The 21,410-nt window shown below is 42.5% G+C and overlaps 1 protein-coding gene across 2 annotated transcripts in view; it reads left to right on the top strand.

The window, feature by feature from the left end:
- The window catches only part of LOC306970158 (replication protein A 70 kDa DNA-binding subunit-like), a 46,527-nt gene extending 37,247 nt beyond the window's left edge, over window positions 1-9,280 (top strand). For both annotated transcript variants that reach the window (XM_079566030.1, XM_079566029.1), the window contains 3 exons: window positions 1,150-1,257; window positions 1,604-1,690; window positions 8,941-9,280. In XM_079566030.1, the coding sequence (XP_079422156.1) occupies window positions 1,150-1,257; window positions 1,604-1,690; window positions 8,941-9,048 (303 nt within the window). In that variant the 3' untranslated portion in view covers window positions 9,049-9,280. The remainder of the gene's footprint in view (window positions 1-1,149; window positions 1,258-1,603; window positions 1,691-8,940) is intronic.
- The last annotated feature ends 12,130 nt before the right edge of the window (window positions 9,281-21,410 follow it).

Genomic DNA, 21,410 nt, shown 5'->3' with positions numbered 1-21,410 from the left:
TCCAAGTGGACTCAGTCGCATTCACATGCTTTCACTCCAAAATCAGCTGTTCGCCAAACTTACTCCCATGACAACGGGCATCAAGCGATCACAGCCCTGTCAATGCGGCGACACGCACTTCCTTGGAGTTACACGGTGGTCATTTCTCTCTCGTGGTCACATACAGTGAAGCTGATGCGCGAGACCGAGGAAAATGCACTTTAATGGAGAGGAAAGTTTCACCACACGACAGAGTGGCAGGAGAGAGACGTACCTTGATGATATAAAGTTGATCCATTTTGCCTCCTCAGAGTAGTAATCCAAACATCCTGTCATGCAGCGTGTGGGAGTGGATATTTGGCCGGGACTGGCTTTTTTATTATTTACGCTATTGTGCTCTAACTTGCTCCTAATTCATCAAGTCATTATGGCCATCCATAGTGCTAGTTGGTTTGTCTGAAACTACAATCCTAATCCTAGCCCTAAGGTTACGTTTTCACAGGAGATCGTCCCTCTTGAGCAGAAAAAATAGTCTCGGCTAAATATCTACTGCCTTTAAAATAAGTCCTTTTTTCACTCAACATAGACGAATGAAACGGAAACTGGTTCAGCTCGAGGTCGGCCGCCTTCGAGACTGCCTTGGCCAAGCTGTAAAGTTTTTAAAGTTTTAAAGTGCTTCATAGTATGGTATGGTACCTGTTGCAGCCAGTGCCTGAGCGGCTGTTTAGTTCGGCCCAAAGTACTCTGCTTGGATTCACTCGCCGCTGGGGTATACGCTCGTAGCCTTTATGTGTACAGCTTGGCTACAGTTATGGAGATTTTATGTCTTTTTCTGTCACATCCTGTTCCTATTAACAATAAGGGAATAAAAAAAGGAAAGTCAAGCCAGTAAAAAGAAGCTTAATGCCTTTGCCACTTTTGATAATCCAATCTAAATTAATTGACTGGCACTTTAACATCAGACATGAGCACGATCAAGTAAAAAAAGACGGAATAAAACATTGCCCCTATAGTTGCCCTCGTTTGAATGAACTGTCTTGATGTGTCAGTTGAAAACAGACTGAGACTTGGCTGGTGTGCGTAGCCCCTGGATCATTGTATCTTATGTAAGCAGACCTCATTCATTAGGCAGTCATTATTAAAAGCCTTCATGTGGTGTGTCCCTCTCAGGCGAACTTGGCCGACTTCGGGGATAACCAGTGGGTGACGTGTTTCCAGGAGACAGCTGAGGTCCTGCTGGGTCACAGCGCCGAGCGTCTGGGGCAACTACGAGAGACGGTCAGACCCATGCACAGCACAGCACTCAAACCACAGGGAAATGTGGCAGAATGTATAGTTTTTCAACAGCCTCATTAAGTAAGGAATATGACGAGACTTGCAAGGAGACAACAAGATTCCTTAGTACCACCAGAAGAAGTTCACATACCTCTAGTACCACATTTTGACAACCCTTCCACCTCACACAATCTCCTAAAGCAACACACACAAAAGAGCCACTTCAGGAGTGACAGGAAAATTGCCTCTCAAATCAGCAGCAGGTCTAACTTGAGCAGACTATAGATGCGAACGCCGGGCCATGACTTTGCATTTACCCCGCTCTTGTTCTCCTGTCTGTCTCCTTCAGGACGAGGAAGCGTTTGAACTAGTCTTCCAGAAAGCCAACTTCACCACGCACATCTTTAAAAACAGAGTGAAGCTGGAGACGTACAATGTGAGTATTTATAATCGCTTTCCCAAAAGCGAAAGGCGCAAAATGATAATAGCATACTGTCGGAGCGCTATTGTCCTCCGCGCTATACAGAATTTGTGCCACTTTGTGCTAGCCATAACGGTGAGATTGGTTTGTGCTCGTCACAAAAAGACCGCGATTGTGACAGCTCCCAATGAACGCTATGCTAATTTCCCCCATACAGTAATAATAGTTGGTTTTGAATGGCTTTCCGAATAACCAAACAAACAAGCAGCCATTGTCAGGAAGAAGGCCTAAATATTCTCATCTGCTGCGGATGTCACACACTATTGCAGGGTGTAAAAGGTAGAGAGCCGTCGACGGGTTATGTTTTAAAAAGTGGGCTGTTTATTGACTAAAGAGTGTTTTATGCAGTAGAAGTTCAGGGGCTTTGCTGCAATAGATGAGGAGGAAATATTTTGTCAGAATAAAATTGAAGAGGTGTAGGGTTACTTTTGTCCTGACCTTGGGCTAATCGAATGTCTCCTCATCCTGCCTCTGTGTGTGTAAGAGATTTCTATCTCAACAAAAGGTTCAATCGGACATCTGTGCCGGGTTGTTTTACTGTTGAGCGTGTTTCACCTCTGTTCTTCAGCACAGTTCAGATTAAGGCTGGGTCATCCGCTGGTGTTGTTTCCAAACTGTCGTTACACATCAATCTGAAAATTGCCAAACTCGTTGCACAGAGCACGCAAGGCAGGTGTGTTGTGTATGACCCAGTTTCACATTTGAGCAGTTTTCAACATTAAAGGTGCATCATGCAACTTTTTATGCAAAATAAAAGTTGATATTTGTGCGTCTTTGCCCTTGTTGTGATGCCTTTACTTTCCATCACGGTGGTCCCTACAACGCTCCAGGATCAACTGTTTGTAGGTTTTCTGGTAAGAGGGTCCGTCAGCAGTGAAAACCTTCCGAACAATTGGAGCGTATTAGAGACCACTGTGATGGAAAATAAAAGCACCATGCTGACCACTCATACGGCCGCTGGGTCACTACAAGGTCAAATACACACAAATCAACTTTTTTCCCCCACATGAAAAGTTGTATAATGCTCCTTTAAGCACCAATTATTATAATGAAATTGATACATGCTTTTAGTGATGGAGGGGAAACCGGAGCACCTGGAGGGGACCATCACCGACATGAGGAAAACAGGAAAACTACAATTGCTTCATGCCTTCAGATAATATAAGATATAATTTTATTTTAATGAATAATGCATTCGTAATGATATCATCATTTACTATATCGTTTTCGACCCTCACAAGCTCCCCTTTGATGCACTTTCAGACAGGAGCAAACTGGGGGAACTTTTAGAGGAACCGTTTCAGTTTTGAAACATATGCAAACTAACACACTTGCGTCACAGCACATCTGAGCTATTTATTTGTAACACACAATGCAGTCAGAATAACCCTCTTTCATCTTCCATCAGTGGAGCTCCTCTTTGCTTTGTGCGTCATAAACCGAAGGAGCTGAATCTTTATTTTTCTAAACTTTCAAAGATCATCACACTCTAAATATTTCTAGCTCCATTATGACTTTTCCGCAGTGAAAAGTTCAGTCGGGAGATTTTTTTGTAGCATGTTAAAATATTTGTTTTGATAAGTCTTAAAGGAATAGGCCACCGTTTTTACATACTGAGATATGTTCTTACCTTAGCTTTAACAGGAGTAGTTCGAAATCCGCGCAGTAATATCTTCACTTTACTGTGTGGATGCCAAACTACTCCTGGTATTATTACGCCTTACATTATAGTTCCCCCTTTTATCCGCTTAGAAAATCCACATTGTTTAATTTTGTGTATTATACTTTGTAGTGGAACACTTCACATAACCATATTTAAATAGGGAAAAACGTGGAAGAGCTTGGTAGCTTCTATCTTGACCTGTTTTGGAGCTATAGAGGAGAGAGGGAGAGGCTAAATGCTAACGCCGTGTTTACGTGACTGAAGGGGGAAGATCCGACAGGTCCTAAAGAACTCGTCAAAGCTAAGGTAAGAACATATCTCAGTATGTAAAAACGGTGGCCTATTCCTTTAACCGCTGTTTTTCAATGCAAGCACAAGGAGAGGGGACGGGCGGGCTGGGAGGTTGCAGGCACTGTCCCTCTGAACGGTTTGGAGCAAAGATGCCGAACATAACACCATTAATATGATGTAAAGGCGACAGGCATGTGTTTCCATCCATCCAGGCTGGAGATAAATAACTGTATTCCCAGATGCATAGAATGATGCACTGCCTTTTAATTCTGAAAGCCGGCGTCTGAGCGGTGCGTTTGTAAGGAGCATGTCTAACGTTATTAGCTCTGCTGAACTGGAGACCCAAGTGTGGCCACAAAACACGATTCACCGAACACAATAAGGTCCCAGCGCACTGCCAGTCACACAACATGGATCTAGAATGACTCCAATTAGTTTTATAGTGACGAGGGAGTTGCGATGTAGCCAGTGCACTTTGGATCGAAAACAAATACAGCTGCGGATTCATTTCTCTTAATTAGCTGATAATTAGCATTTAGCTATTGTCTGTCTAAGCCTAATTAGCTTAATTATTTAGCGGCTAATTTGTTACTCGGGACACATACCAAGGCTGAGGGCGCCGTGATTGAGCTGTGGGATGAGCTCAGAACGTGTCCCGGAGAAAGCGACAGCAGCAGAGTTCAGCCGAGCCGCTCTCACATCAGTGCACATGTGCCACTCCGATTTAAATGAGCGTTTTCCAACATGTGGGGCTGATGTATCGAGAGGAACGAGAAGAGCTGCTGCTGTGTCATCTCACTTCAGCCACCGAGGCTCTTGGAGATGAATCAATACGTACAATACCTACTAAACAAGTGATCACTACTATCACATGTTAATGAAAGCATCACAGATAAAATGAATATTCTGTAAATGAATTCATTCCATCATAGAGAGGTACAGAGAGACGACCAAGACGCTGCTTAATGGTGTGAAAGGCAGTCACTGTTTCCACCAGTTGAGAAAATGTTTATGCGATGGAAACTTTATCTTGTTTGTTTGGCTTGTCTCTTGTCATTTACATCTCGCTGCCGTGCTGTAAGTGAATAATTTGTGCACTTTCTGTTGTTCTAGTAAAACATTAACACATCCATTTTGCTGCAATGAAGCAACAAATAAAAAGTTGTTGTGGATAATGGATGGGGCGGCATATGGGCTGGTAATGGCTGGAAGTTTCTCAAAATCCCTCCAATGTTTTAAAAAAAAATCTTTTTAGCAAATCTATAGGCAGTGATTGCTAGTCAAAGGTTTTATTTCAAAGTGGGCGATTGAAGAAAGTGGCTGACTGAACATCTAACATCCTCCGGTTCCAGTTTCCACCAGCGCTGTGGGTTTTTGTTTTGTTTTTCATGCTTTGAACGCGAATTGAGAAAAAAAACATCAGACATTTACTAGAGCGAGGAAATAGAGCAATGTAGTGAAATGCCAGCTCTTACTTAACAAGATTAATGAAGGGAGAGAATGTTGGGCTTTTGTCATTTTTCATGACGATCGAAAGCAGCCACGCAGTTGTAGCATTTCTGCATAAACGCTCCGCTCTATGCCTTATTATTAACAATGACAAACAACTTGTTTGTTTAAAAGCGGTGTGCATTGAAGACCCTTTTATTATGTGTTAGTCATTTTTAAAGAACCAGGAAATGTTAATCGTGATGCTGCTACATTTTCTTGTCAAATTTGAGCGACAGTGTCTCGATGTCCGGGCATTCGTCCGCGGATCCAAAGGTTGGCGGTTCGAATGCGGCTTCGACTGGCACACACTGCATATCTTTCTGCATCGAAATTCTATATTTACATTTTCTAAACACCTTTATTTTAAGGGGCTGATACATTTATGTCATTAAAAACATAGTGTGCTTGGTACTGATTTATCCCGTTCAGGGAATTGACTTTCATTGAAGACAAGTTGGCGATGTCTCTCGTCCCACAGTAAAGTCACGTTTTAGAGAGATTCTTCACCAATAATAACTTCAGCTGTGGAACGAGTGCCTACCTTTTTCTGTTTACGAAATGTTCCACAGTGTGGCTTTAACTTTTTCTAACTTCATGTTACATATACAATTTAGTTTGGTAACTAGTGTCTGTGTGTTATTTCTCTTATGGTTCCACATTGGTGATCCTGCACATACAAAACAAATCATGATGACTTTGACAAAGACTTGGCACATTCTGCATAATTAGATATGTTGAAAATGCAATTATCTTTACATTTTAGTCAGTCTCGGTGTTGGACGCTTTATTTTATTTTCCAATAGTAAACTTACTTACTGGATCTGTCTAATGTTTTGGATTACAGGCCACCATTGCATATGAATAGCTTACTTATACAATATTCTTATTGGCATTGTATGTATCCCACTTTCTCATTTCAATAACCTCAAAGACCTTGTGATAGCAAAACTTTCATCTTGTCCTCAGAGCTAAATAGATTCTCTGAAGTTGAGCTCTTGAGAGCGGATGAGCCGTGTTTCAGCTTGAACAATAAAAGCACTACTTAGATTACAAGACATTTTGTCTTCAGAAGGAAGATTTATATTCAATATTTTCAAACACTTGTAGTTTGAATGGTTTGGGTTTGTGGGAAGGTTTTCCTCAAAGGCCTTGAAGGTCCATTTTCTGTTTTAGTCTTGTTTTCATCACGCTCATTCAGTGATTTCCATTGACCTATGACTGTACCAAACTAGGCTAGCAGTTGTATTTTTATCCTCAAATGTTCCGGAGATGCAGTATTTCAGAATCAGAACATACCAACGCCACCCACCATGTGCGGGAGAGACCCTCGGCTTGTGACTGACTCAATTCATTTCTTTATTTCTCAATCAACTCAATAAAGAGTAATATCGTAACTAGCTAGGGCGTCCAAGGGGTATGTTTTTTATTCTTCCTAAAAGCCACACTGTGGACAATTTCAGAGTATCAGTGGCCGTGTCACAAGAGCAACTAAACTGAGGTAACACTCAAAACACAAACATGTCAGTTCTATTTGGATTTCAAATGCGCGTACCGTCTGCAGCAGTAATGGGCTGTTATAAAGCAGACGAGGCCCTCCTTGTCACTTGGTTTTGGGCACACACTGTATTACTTCCGAATCTTAAGTTATAATTTGCTTTCGCCTTACCTGCCCATTCCTTTTACATTGTTACTGATCTAAATGATGTTTCTTTCCCTCCCTATCACCCTTTGCTGCGTTGTATCAAACCAGCGGGTGTCTTAGCATCCTTTCTTGCTTTCCTCAGTCTTCTCAGCGGGACTCTCCCTCTTTTATCTCGTCTGCATGTTGAATACATAACCATCTCATTTCATTGCTGTGAGCCCATTCCTTTTGCCAGGTGTGTTTGCTGTCTCATGTTTTATCCCGAGCGGGAAAAATCCTGAACTCCAGCTTTGTTAGCGTTAATTGCTTCCTGTGAATAGAGGTGAAACTTGGGTCACACTGACTTCATTTTATTTTTTCCGCCTCTTGATTGAAATATCAGTGCACATAAATTAATAAACGTCACGCTCATGACACATTGTTCTTGGGAAAACTGTGTTAAAAGAAAAAAAAAGTCGTTGCCTTTTGTCAAGTGCAGCCTACGCACTGACAACCCCCTGGAAAGTTTAATTTGCCCGCCATCCTTATGTAGACACAGAGTGAAAATACTGATGCAGTAGCTCAAGCACATGTGAGGTAGTGGGGGAAGGGAAGGTAGTTGTTGCCATTTGAAATTCTAATTGATTAACGAATGGGTTCCAGATTAGTCAATTTTAGCGTGATTATGGTGGAAATGAATTCTGGTGTGTTCATCAGTGAGATTGTGCCATGCAGTAAAACGAGCTCATTATATCGGGAGTGTTTTATAGAGGAAAAGCAAAAACTACTTTTGGGGGAAAAAGCCTTTGAGAGGAAAAGCAAGCAAGACCCTTACAGTGCATGACACATATGGCACAGTTTTTGCTAAAATATATATAAGATTTTGTTAAAGATTGTACCCAGCTTTCTTTAGTATGGCTATTTTTGTGATGTTTATAGTTTTACTTCCTTATGGGACACAGACAGGAAATGACATAGATGAAGGCAAACAATTTTCTACTGTTGCTGTGCCAACTATGTTGGAAATGAGGGTGTTAAACTGCTATGGAACGCTACCTTTATCTATGTCACTTCCTGTCAGCAGCTTAAACATTCAAATATAAATAACTTTTCTGCCCAACATTTCTTCATTAAAAATGCTGCTTCACTTCACTTCTAAATAAATCATATTTTCAAAAGTATTAAACCTGTCATATGCACTTTAGAGGGACTAGATGCATTTTTATACTCAGTACTGCCACCTCCGGTCTTACGTGTAACTGCAGCTTCTATATTAAGCTTGTGCATGACGTCACTTCAGACCCGAATAAACACCCTTTGGAGTTTTTGAGTGCAGGATTGTAGAGGCAGTTGTGGTGAATAGGTCTCATTCTACACATTAGGACATGGCTGGAACATGTAGGGGGTAGGTAGGACTTTTAACCTGGCTAACGCCAGACTGCTGTGTGCGCTCGAATCATTTCGAACTGCACAGCATGGATTTGGGATCCAATCACAGAACGAGGAGGGACGGCAGGATGATGATGAGCTATTCGATATACGGAAGCTTGTAGTTTATTTACGGATTTTAAAAAAACAGTTTATTTACGGATCAAACATGACAGCAGCAGACGCGACGCAATTTTTCGATCAAGCTTTAGGCCGTGTTCTAAATAGTTTAGCTCGAAAGTTTACAGCGGGTACGTCATACGTCATCAGATGCGATGATACGATTGGCTGTGGCTACGTGCAGACGCATGATAGACATTCGCAGCGCCCAATAAACGACTATGGACGATCGTAAACCACACCTCTCCTACGAGAAAATGAATTGGTGGTCCCCAGACTAAATATCACTTGTGATTTTAGTCTGGCGTTAGCCAGGCAATAGGACTTTTTGTATTCGGAAAAAAATAAAAAAAATAAGTTTGAATTCGCAATCTCAATTCAAATCTAAATCTAAATTCTTGACACTAGACATTTAAAAATGTAAAATATGTAGTGATCACATAAAACCAGTTGGACACTACAGTGTGTTTTGCTAATGTTCCCCCCAAAATGTTGAATTTCTGTGGTTACTTTGCGAGAGTAGACCTTACCTCTTTGTTCTCTGAGTGCCTCTATATTCAGCCATTTCATGTAATGATTTATTTTCTCCAGGATGAGAGTCGAGTGAAGGTAACCGTACTGGAAATCCTCCCCATGGACCACCGTGACTACGCTCGCAGACTCGTCGCAAACATCCACAAAATGTCCGACTCGGCCTGACCCCCTGGGTCTCACGGATGAACCAGAACTGGTCACGTTTTTTCTTTTTTTCTTCAATCGACCATGCACCGACAGTGTTTTGAGCCGTGGAGGACAAGCGCGTGATTCATCGTAGAAAAATGGCAGCCAAAAAAAAACTTGAATTTGTTGTTCATTTGTGTGCACTGACCATCTGTGACACACTTAGGCTGGTGGAAAAGACGCTTTTCTAAATTGTGTTGGCGCAAAGGCATTACACTCTCAGTAGTTTTTTTTAAAATGTTCAACAGAATTATGTTTTATTTTATAATATATATAATATTATTGTTTTAAAGTTTTTCTCATCTCAAGTTGATCTAAGTAGCCAACAAGTCACTTTTTAATTACTAATGTTTGAAGTAAGTCTTTAATTTGTGGATATTCTTTTTTCAAGCTGAAAGTTTTGAAAAATTATTATTTAACTGTGTGAGGTTGTTTGAAGTGTCTTAGGCTTCCTGTAAATGTATAAGGATGCATAAAAAAGAAAAAAAAGTGTGATTAAAGCAGGCTCTTTTTATCCGGTGTTTTGATTTTCAAGGTGCTTTTTCCAACTTCGCTCTTGCAAATGAACGTTTAGTGCAAAAAAGTATATCCTTGAAGTATGGCAAATGGGAAATTGTTGACAGCTATAAGGCGACATTAAATTGCTGACAGCTATAATTGTGCATCCAATTACACAATGGAGATCATTTTTTTCAGTGGCGCGAGCTCCCAGTTAACTGCCCGTTAGCCTGTTAGTTTCTTCTTCATTATTCCATTAGTGTGTATTGGGGCCTCTGACCCGTAGGCAGCGAAGTTGCAATTGTGGTTTTCTGGCAAGAGACACCAGGGGGAGATGGAAGACCCCCCAATCATCCTATTAAATGAAACTACGGAAAGGATTTATTAAGGTAAACACGTTACTTAGTACTGCTTTAATAGAGTGCACTCTAAAGTACTGTTTGTAGGATGCTCTTAGCTGTTTAGAAAGGCGTCACAACTGAACTTGGGTTGCACAAAGCTCCGGATGAGACACAATAATGTAAATGCCATTCCTTTTTTGAAAGCACAGAACCTCTACAGGGCGGAGGCTGCACTAGCACTAACTTGATTAGGGACGGGAGCTGGGATTGGGGAACTGATAGTCTATATATTTATTTCTGAACAGGGTTTAACTTGACGATTTTGCAACAAGAGTGGGGCTTATTCTGCTTTCTGGTCGGATACTTGTCTTGATGTAATAGCCTATTTGAGAAATATATTTTAAAAAACGACATAACCTTAAAACAAAATAGTAGCGTTTGAATGACTTGCTTGAAACACTTCATAAGATTGATGCCTGAGTTGAGCAGCGAGCTCAAGCATAACATCACTATAAATTTGTCTTCTGCATTTGACTTATTTAGGAAATTTGCTGAAACACCCTATCACCAGGAGCTTCCATCCCCTTCCCCAGCCCCTGGGGAATTCAGACACCGTGCGTCTTTTAGAATCGGGCGTGAAACCTGAGCAGATAGTCATAGCATTAAGCCGATCGTTGCATTAAAGTTACCTCATATTCCCATCGTGTTACTCGGTAAAGTCCGGACATTGCTTCAGTCCTGGCGTGTTGCTGAAGGGCATGTCTCAGGTTTCCGTTGGCAGCAGCTCCTCTCAGCGCCCTGTCCCATCACAGACCCACAGGACGTCCCGCCACACGAGGAGCACGTCTGGGAGATTAACTCACAAAAACACTGCTCTGCTCGAGTCACCGTCACCTTTCTCTCAACTTTTATTATCCACTATTTTTCTCACAGAGCTTCAAAAGGTCATGCCTGATCTATGACTAGAAATCAGACATTTTGCTCAAGTTTTAATCCCAGTTTTTGTGAAGTTGCAGTGGCACTGACTGGCAGAGGTAAGTGAAAGAATTGTCAGTTTTAGAATACTCTTGAGTACTTTAATTGTAATAAACTTGTAGCCTACTTGTGTGGTGTTATTTTGAAGTTACAAATACTTTGCAACATGACAATGCAGCAACCTCCCTCTCTCTTGGTACAGCAGGGTTTTTTGCCTTTTTCAGCAAACTGCATTTCAACTTGGATAGACTCAAACAGACAAAAGCAGCGATTAGGAAGACTTATTGACATGTATATTAGTTTTGGCGATCAGACCCCGGCGGTAGACATCGATGTATGTATGAAAGTCAGTATGGATGAACAGCTTGGAGTTAGGGATGTCTTCCCCCAGAGCCTGGACACTGGTGGTGGTATGGAAGACCTGTGAAGATGCAGCAGGTAGAAGCCGTGGACGGACGAGGTGGAGGCGGGTCGCAGCCCAGCTGGAATGCGAACAAAACATGATGCTGGGGCTTAAAGTAGGACCGAGGGCGATGATTGGCTGCTACGGAGGTGCGGCTCTTACGCTGATGGCTGAGGTGGAGGTGTGGCCCTCTCGGAAGCGATCGTTGGCTGGAGGTATGTGATGCTGAAATAAGTCTACCCGGTTGAATTGATGCTTATCTTCATTTGTGGTTTCTGTGTTCCACATTAGATTTTGTACATCTTTACCGTGTCTTTTTAGAGTAAACAAACAGCTAGCTTAATTTTGAGACCTACAGAGCTGACTAGTGCAGGCACTAAAGGAAACACTGGTTTCCCGACCTCCAAAAACATGCTGGTCAAATAAATCACGTACTTACGTCTTACTTGCTTCAATGTGCATATGACAGATTAGACCCCATTTAAAAAAAAGATTTTATCTGTTTAAGCTGTAACTACTTTTCACTCATTTTGACATTTCAACTGGAAATGGCTTCAGGATGTGACGTTCATGCAGCTTGTACTGTACGTAAGGAGGACAGTACACTGGGCAAGTCCTAGGTCTATCCTTGGAAAATTGAGCCTGGATGCTTTCGCTGTGTCGCTGATCTGTTAAAACATTTCAGAATCTACTTTTTTACATTTTGCTTCATAACATTGCCACTCTCAGTGGTGTAAAACTATGATTACTTAGCGCCAGCATTATCCCGTCAAACTGAGTAACAATTATAAAAACATGAAAACCTGTCACATGCACTTTAACTGACATGTTTTTTGTCACTCAGCTGCTCTTTTTTTGTCAGGTCTCGCCACAGTAAACCAGTTACAGAGTGTTGCATTTTTTTCCCTCCAAATCCCAGTGTTCTGTAAAGTGCATTAGATTTCATCACAAATACCAGAGTAGGGTTGCACCATTTTAGGAAAATATCCAAATGTGATTTTCGTTTGTATTGCAATTAGGTTTGCAATTATTTTGACCATGAAGTAAGAAACTACTGTAGTTTAAATATCTTTTCCTCACTTGTAATGAATGAGAATAAATTGCCGTGTTACTGAAAAGTTTAGTCAAAAAGACTAACTATTTGCCCATGAAAAAGACTTATAAGGTCTCCTATTTTAAAACCATGTCAAGTAATAGACCAAACGCCATGATAAGGAGATTAAAGCACTTCTACATGAAGGTCAGTTTAATTCACAGACATGACCAGGTGCAGTCGGTCCTATCGCTGTGGTGCGCTCGGGAAATGTAAAACGAACACGAACATCACAAAGTCACTCCGAGTTTAAAGCCTTTGTGGTGATTGAGAGGCGTCAGTCCGCCGCCCCGGGCCACAGTGAGACATTCGAGGACAGAGAGGGAGAGATTATGTGAACCACATTTTTATTACTTTATCAGAGAGAGAAGTGAACAGCTGCTAAAGTTGTCATATCTTCTTTGAGGGAGTGTGGGACCTTTTACGTTCACATCTTTGGGGTGGAAAAAAAAGAAGGAAATGGCAACAAGGACGGCAAAAGCAGATGATCAGTGTTCAGGCAGAGGTCATGGCTGTCTCGTCTTACGCCACTGGAGATTGCGCTCGATGAGCATACGTGCGGAGGTGTGGGGAGAGGTAGGATGCAGGACCAGGCTGATTCTGAGTGAATACAACGCCCACAGTGTACCAGGAGTGGCCCTGAACTGCCAAGGCCATGTTACACAGGTGCATCACAAAAGATATTTGGTCGTGCTCCTGATTTCAGTGTGCTAGCAATTCTTACCAGAGCTATATTTATGTCTACCCTAAGCTCTCACCCCTCTTAAAATGTATTTCCCTTACAAAGAAGATTTTTGTTGTTGTTGTTGTTGTTGTTTATGCCTCTCCACTTGTATTTATGGCGCTTAGGTAGTGATGACAAGTTAACAAACCATAACCTCTTTTCTTTTAGCCAACATCGTTCTCCTCGTTTCAAATATTAGTTCAATGTTTTGTTTATTCTACATTTTGAGTGGTCTCTTTTTCCTGTGCGAATGTTGGACTGAAATCTAATTATAATCCTGTGTTTGGTGAAAAATGTACCCTGGACGAATACAGCTGATGTTTATCATGATGATTGGGTTTTGGCTATAGTTATGGAGCCACACACGCGCACGCACACGCACACGTGCACGTGCACACACACATCAGCTCATAAGTGATCACAGGTTGCGTTCATGGCGCTGAAAGGGAAAGCTTGTTTTCAGTGTTTGTAAGTCATTCCGCAGCGCTGCCTGCAGAGGGCACTCAAGGCCAATTCAAAATCCTAACCAACCCTTTATATTATTTCAAAATGTATAACGTAAAAATATCAACGATGAGTCATCTGAAAGCTTTTACGCTTTAATAATGCATGTATCTAAATATGTAAAGAGTCTGAGTCTGAGTTTGCCTTTTCTCATAAAATCACTGTGCTTGACATCTTGTTTTTTCAGCGCAGTGATTGATTTGATTTGTGTTTCATATGAGATGTCCTGGGCCTACGCGTAATGCCTCCAGCCGAGCAGCACAGTGCGCAGAAGTCCATCAAGGTGTTTGTCCTGTGCTGATGACCTGACTGACCCAGGAGATCTATAGGCACCTTGTGTGGTTGATGTGATAGTGGGAGGGAAAAGTGCTGTGTAGATTATTACATGGCTCATTTACCATTCACAAACACGCATCCATCTCATCCTCACCATGCACAAACAACAGCATTAATTCTACCGTGATCACAAGGCATCCATTTCTTTTTCATTTAAAATGCTAGCCATCTACAGTATGTTCGACACTGGACAGCGCTGTTTATTCTAATCCCAAGCCTGCAAATGGACAAGGGCGCTGGGTCAGGGACAAGATCTGACATCAAATGAATGTGATTAATATTGTTAGGTCTCCCATAATTTCCGCAGCAGTCATCCCCGTGACTCATGAAAGTTTCAGACACGGAAAACATGAAACAACTCCGAGCCCCCCCCCACCCCAACCCTCCCGCTCTTCACACCTGCCTGCTGCGGCTGGAGATGTTTTCTTTGAAGTACGATGTCTCGCGCTCCACACGTGTCCACAGACAGCTCACTGCTCAACAGACTCGGCGGAGATTTACCGACTTATGGAGGACTCTCAGAGGGGTGTTTAGACCTGTATATGTGGTGCGTGTGAGACGTCCACCGGGAGCGGCGCAGGTGTTCTGCCTCATCAGGAGTCTGCGGGGCACTCGGCAGCGCTACTCATCATCGAAGCCATAACATGCACAAGTCGAGGAAGGAGGAGATACTATTTGATCGACTCTAGAAACAGCAGCTTCCATTCCGTGCTCGGGTGGAGTGAGCCTGGCACCCTTCCCACGAAAACCCATTCCCTTAAATGAGAAGTCTTCCAAATGTACCGTAATGAGGCAATTACATCTGGCTACCACCATCATGTATTATTTGCTTTGTTTATACAGTTGCATTATGTTGATTACGTCTGAAATCAACAAGCTGAGCCGTTTTATCACACACAACGGGGACAGCGATTACCTCCGAAATAGAAAGACAATTCACTCACACCCCATTTTGCAATAGTCCCCATTTTGTAACAATCTATTCAGCCGATTGTGCAGCATTTTCTCCAGGTTTGCTTTACCCAAATCAAAAAGCTTTTTGACAACAAAAATAGCAACAAAAATGAAACGAAAACAAGGATGAAAATGCAGCTGGAAAACGACTGACTTGTTCCCTTCTGATGTCAGAAATGAATGTAAGGCCTTACAGCCTGATTTTAATTTGTAAAACAGCTTTTTCATCATTTCTGTTATACCGTCAATGGTTGTTAGAAAGAAATAAAGTAAAAAAAGATAAGAAATAATGCAGAGGTAGACATGGACATGGACATGTCCATGCCGCGCTGCCCCTGCTGAATAAACAAACACACCCCTGAGCGTCCAAACAGGTGTCATGTTTGGACCAAAAGAAGAAGGAGCTCTTTCTAACCTACTCTGGACACCTGTTCTTTTTTCTTACCTAATGATAATGTGGCAAAAATGCGCGTTTGGCTACGAGAGGACAGGACTTTATTCAACCCTTCTAAAGAGGAGTAAAACTGCCAGAAGTTGGAATTTCTTTCCGGGACTCAGCGACAGTCAGCCACTGTGACCGTCACTTCACTGATGGATGCTTGGTGAACCTTCGCCAGAACCAAAGTGGATTAAACCCTTATAACCAGCGACAATGGAGCGGCCGGTGTTAGCGTGTGTGTTAGCGTGTGTGTTAGCCATTTATGAATCTGTGTTGCAAATGTCAACTTCTTATAACTGCATTGTGAAGTAACTTCACTTTTTACTGTGATATATTTATACTACTGCAAAAGTTGCATCGGCTGCATCAACTTGGGGAGAGGGGCGGAGTTAACTGAATCCAAGCGTCTTATCTTCCGGGTTTGAAAAATACTTATATTTCTCACAAAAATGAGTACTCCATAGTGGTAGAGGTACAATATATCATATAAATAATATACTATACTTTACTTTGGAATGGCTAAAATAGCATGATTAAGATTCTTGAAGTTCAAGTTGAACAACCATAAAAGCGTGACCTGAGAGCTAAATCAGGCAAGAGTGCCAGAAAATGACTTGGGAAGCGAATCCCGAATCCAGGACTTGACTACATCTCATTGCCATAGATTTTCTACTCAGTCCTTGATGGGTCAATATCCAAAAATTGGTTGTGCTGTCTCTTTACACTGATATTTGTAAACACTGCTTTCCTGTTCCGAACAACGTGCGAGATGAGAGTGAAAGCGAATGCATTCACAAACTTTACGTGCGTGAGCAACATGAGAGAACACTGTGTCAAACGCCCTCATGGAGAACCGGCTGCCGTCGAACTCTGACCCCATAAATCATATATAAACATGGAACATCGCTCACATACTGTATCCGCAGCAAGTGGGTGTCCATCTCAGAGGAAAAAAAGGTCTTGTGTGAATGTTTATGCAGCCAAACAAGTTCAGTCTTCGCTGCTTTGTTCATAATTAGGCATAGATTATTTGATCAGTTTGGAAGGTAAAAAGAATAGATGTTTTATTGAGTAAAACCACAATTCTCATTTTCGTAAACTCTATTTAACTTTTATTAACAGAAATGTGATTTCTAAAAGGATATTTCTCGTAAATGACAGGGATTCATACTTACCTCGAACAGAACGAAATGAGCATAGTTATTGATGGAAACTTCAAAACAATATTAACAAAACGTGGTAAAAGTTGATTCATGCATTTTTGTGTTCAAGCAAAATCGTATTTGAGGCCATAGTTTTGAGATCCAATCCAATCCAATCCACTTTATTTATATAGCACATTTAAACAACAAAACGTTTCCAAAGTGCTGCACATGCAACAAAATCAATAAAACCAAAACAATGCAAATGAGCTCTACCGCTATGAGTGTAAAACAATAGATATGAATAAAACAGGTTAAAAGAATAAATATAAATAAAAACACATTAAAAACTATAAATAAGAATAAAACTCAATAAAAAAATAAAATATAAAAATAAATAAAAAGACACAGAGGACCACACAACTTACGCGGTGCTAAAAGCCAGAGAATAAAAGTGAGTCTTAAGACGAGATTTAAAACACTCCAGGGTGGGGGCCGTACGGACGTGAAGGGGCAGAACGTTCCACAGCTTAGGGCCGACAACGGCGAACGCTCTGTCCCCTCTGGTTTTACGGTTCGTCTTCGGAACCACGAGCTGGAGCTGGCCCTCAGACCTCAAAGCGCGTGGGGGGCGGTAAATTTGGATGAGGTCTGTGATGTACTGCGGGGCCAGTCCATTTAGAGCTTTAAAAACAAACAACAAAATTTTAAAATCAATTCTAAAATTAACAGGGAGCCAGGGAGATTTAGTAGTCAACATAAAGCAAAAGTACCCCAAAGTTTAAGTGCCCCCTCTCATCCAAGTAACAGGATGCATAGTATTTGCCCTTCAACTGGTTTGATACATGTTTGACCTGCTGCTTAAAAGCCCGAATCATCATAAAAGTATAAATGACAGCTGGACTAATATTTGTCTACAAGGAAAATTCCCTTACAACTGAGAGCTTACACTAACATAACCTTCTCGTGGCCCATGCCCCAAAAGGGTCCCACAATCGAGACACAATTCCCTTTATCACAGCTGATCTTATCTCATTGTAGCGACACCTACTTCTTTTCTATCAATATTAATTATCTTCCACAGCATAACCACCAGCAGCACAATAGTTACATCCATTTTTGGCGTCTCTTTTCTACTTATTGTCTATTGCTCCCCAACTCCTCTCTCCCTCTCTCTCCCTTTCTTTCTTTCTCTCTCTCTCTCTCTTTCTCTCTCTCCCTTTCTGTCTCTCTCTCTCTGTCCTTCTCTCTCTCCCTCTCTCTCCCTTTCTTTCTTTCTCTCTCTCTCTTTCTCTCTCCCTTTCTTTCTCTCTCTCTCTGTCCTTCTCTCTCTCCCTCTCTCTCCCTTTCTTTATCTCTCTTTTTCTCTCGCTCTCTCTCTCTTTCTTTCACTATCTCTCTTTCTCTCTCTCTCCCCCTCCCTCCCTCTCTCCCACTCTCTCTACCTCCCTCCCTCCCTCCCTCCCTCCCTCTCTCTCTCTCCTTCTCCCTCTCTCTCCCCCTTTCTCTCTCTCCCTCTCTCTCTTTCTCTCCCTCTCTCTCCCTACCTCCCTCTCTCTCTCTCTCTCGCGCTCTCTCCCTCCCCCTCTCTCTCCCTCCCTCTCTCTCTCCCCCCTCTCTCTCCCCCTCTCTCTCTCCCTCTCGCTCTCTCTCCCTCCCTCTCGCTCTCTCTCTCCCTCGCTCTCTCCCTCCCCCTCTCTCTCTCCCTCTCGCTCTCTCTCTCTTCCTCTCTCTCTTTCTCTCCCTCTCTCCCTCCCTCTCTCTCTCTCCCTCGCTCTCTCCCTCCCCCTCTCTCTCTCCCTCTCGCTCTCTCTCCCTCCCTCTCGCTCTCTCTCTCCCCCTTTCTCTCTCTTCCTCTCTCTCTTTCTCTCTCTCCCTCCCGCTCTCCCTCTCTCTCTCTCTCTCTCTCTCTCTCTCTCTCTCTCTCTCCCTCTCTCCCCCTTTCTCTCTCTTTCTCTCTCTTTTTCTCTCTCTCTCCCTCTCTCTCTCCCTCTCTCTCTCCCTCCCTCTCTCCCTCTCTCTCGCCTTGGCCAGATTCGGCCACGGGGCATTTCTGTTCTCCTCTCCTCTTCTTCGCTCACAGCCAGGGGCCATGCCAACACCAAGGCCAGACACTTTGCAGCCGCGCTTCTGCACAAGAAGAACCCTCCACAGAGGGACATTTAAATACTCTTTACTATTGTCATATTCAAATTTTGGAGCATATTCTACTTGTGGTGCACACATGTCCAGAGATAGGTGGACATTTGTGACCAGTGGATTTAACCAATGACAGTGAAGAGTGACCTCTCAGAGGAAGCAGTGCAGTTCTAATTTAATCTAGTGTAGGCTGGTTTACAACTGATTTTACAACTGTCCATGTTTATTCTTGTTTTGATATCACCATCATCATCCAAAAAAAAAACAGTGGCTGTGGCGAGAGTAAGAGAATATCTTTTATCTTGCTATCTGTTGTTCTACTTTTGTTTTAATTTAGCTTCATTTTGTTCTCTATTGGAAATCCCTTATCATCTTACATTATTGTGTAAGGTTGCTTTTGACTCAAACCTTTCCAAGTAAGTAATGCGACTGGCAGCGTTAGCTCGCTCTGGCACATTTGGCCTTGCATATCTAATGAGAGGATTATTGAATTAAGAGCAGCTCCTGGAGTTGTGAGCGGCATCAGAGGGAGCCGTACGCTGATGAAATGTCACAGTGCCACAGACTTCAGTGAGAAAAGAGGTTCATAACATCACATTAGATCCGGCGCCGCATCTTCCACATTCAAAAGAGCATGTATTCACAAAAGCAAGGTTTAAGGGGACCAGTGGGTCAAATCGCTGCTTTCACAACAACACATCTTTCTGATAATAAAGGATTAAACTCTGTTATTTGTCAGTTTGTTCTTCTCACTCACAAGAGCTGAGCGTCAACTCTCTGTGATGTTCAAAAAAATACATGCATTATCTGTATAAAGCAAATCCCAGATGAACAGACGATCTGTGGTCTGTGTTTTTCAGCGGTGGAGACTGACTTTTGGACGTCCCATTGCTGGGGGGCGCATGGCTCAGTTTGAAGTGTGTAGATATTGAGTGTTGGTCTGATGTGGCAGCGACAGCTAACGTCACTCAGCATCAGTCACTCAATGTTTCGGTGTTTATCTGAAACACGGGTCTGGGCCAAATTTAATCTGAGACTGTTCCAGAACTATCACAACAGTCAGCTTTGTTATGTCATCAAAGAAATGTTGTCTTTGTCTAGGATCCGGATTATGTCAGACCTGGCATGTTTAGAAATGTTTCATACTGAGTTTAATCCTATTTTTAAATGTATTATTCCATTTTCAAACTAGTGTGTAATAGCTTGTTTTGTGTATTACTCATTTCAAACCATAACTGCATAGGAGCATCATCCTTGAGTTAATGTCTGTTTATAGCACTAGGCAGTTGGACCCGGTTCAGAGACTGGTCCAAAGAGGAAACTCATGGTGTTGTTGTGTGGGATGTGTCTGTGGCACCTACATTAAAGGCATTGGAGTTAGATAACATGTAAATGTACCCTGTCTTTGTGATGACAAATCACATCCGGTGTTTAATCAGCACTATTTTGGAGGAAACAACAGGACATGCATGCTGGCCAAGTGACTCATGATTGCAAGTTTCTCACAAGATCCTGTTTAGGACAAATCTGCTAATAATATGTGGCTGATGTAATGTTTTTAAAAGGACACCATGTCCTATTTTTAACACTGCACCAATGGCAAATAGTCTTTGCAGCATTTGGTCTTTCTGTGTGGAGTTTGCATGTTATCCTCATGCCTCCACAAGGCATTCTGGTATCCCCTATCACTAAATGCACAGTAGGCAAGGATACAGTAAGTGCTTGTGAGTGTGACGACGGGGCAATGAAGCTCCTGGCTTCAATCTGATCAGTGGCGTAGCAAGGGTACCAAGGGGCCCTAAGCAAGAATGTTGGTAGGGGGCCCGCTGGTGGCCGCTTGGTGTACTGTAAATTGGGAGAGAGGACGCCATTTGGGCAGGAGTGGGTCATCTGACAATTCCCATAATGCAGTTCTCTGCATAAGTTTTCCTCAGAACAGAAAGCTGAGGTTCTTTAGGTCCTGATGAGTGCTAAAATAAACTGGTTTCACTATTATAGCCATGAGTAAAAAAGTCTGTCCACTGCTCATTATAAGTTACCATTAGGAAACCATGACTCACTAAAGCAGGATGGGGATAAACAGCACCACGTGGCATTGGTGGAGAGAAGATTTAACTGCATCACCAAAATCATTAGGAAGACTGTGTAAAGTAAGTGTTTACTGCAGGCTTCTGAATAACGGGTTGGTTCATGGCGGCCCTTCACTGTTTGGGGATCCCAGGCAGCTGCCTACCTTGCCTTGCAAATCAGTTGACTAGAAATGTCCTATAGAAATGTCGCAAACAGGAAGCGGAGTAAACCAATCAGCGAAGGCGAACAAATAAACATACAAATAATCCCTTCCCTGTAAGAGATTTTGGAGTTGCATTTCACATTACACATTTAGCATGCATACCTGTGACATTACCTTGCTTCTCGTGGCTCAGTGCGTGATTGTATTAATAGCGACTTGCTGACAGCGAGCCCCAGACACCGCTCACCTGGTGTGTGGGTCTCGCCTCGTCCCACCCGCCCGCACTCACCTGTCCCCGTCCCTGTTATAATGTCCCTGCTCTGGCTGCCTGGATCTCTGGTGGCATCGTGTTCACCTTGTTACATTCTCTGTACAAATATAGTTGACAAGCCCCCCCCACTCCTCCCCTCCTGCGGCTTTTGTCAACCCTTCCTCGCTGTCAAAAACATCCACCCACTTGTTGCACCTGTTGCGTGTCATATGTGCGTTCTCGGCTGGGGTCCGTGCTCCTGTCTGTCCTCGTGGGATCTCAGCGTTAAAATGTAAAATATCTTTCTAAA

This window comes from Gobius niger (assembly GCF_951799975.1).
Source record: "Gobius niger genome assembly, chromosome: 11".
Taxonomy (NCBI): domain Eukaryota; kingdom Metazoa; phylum Chordata; class Actinopteri; order Gobiiformes; family Gobiidae; genus Gobius; species Gobius niger.
The sequence above is the reverse complement of the archived record's forward strand: the minus strand, read 5'-3'. Positions and strand labels throughout refer to the sequence as shown.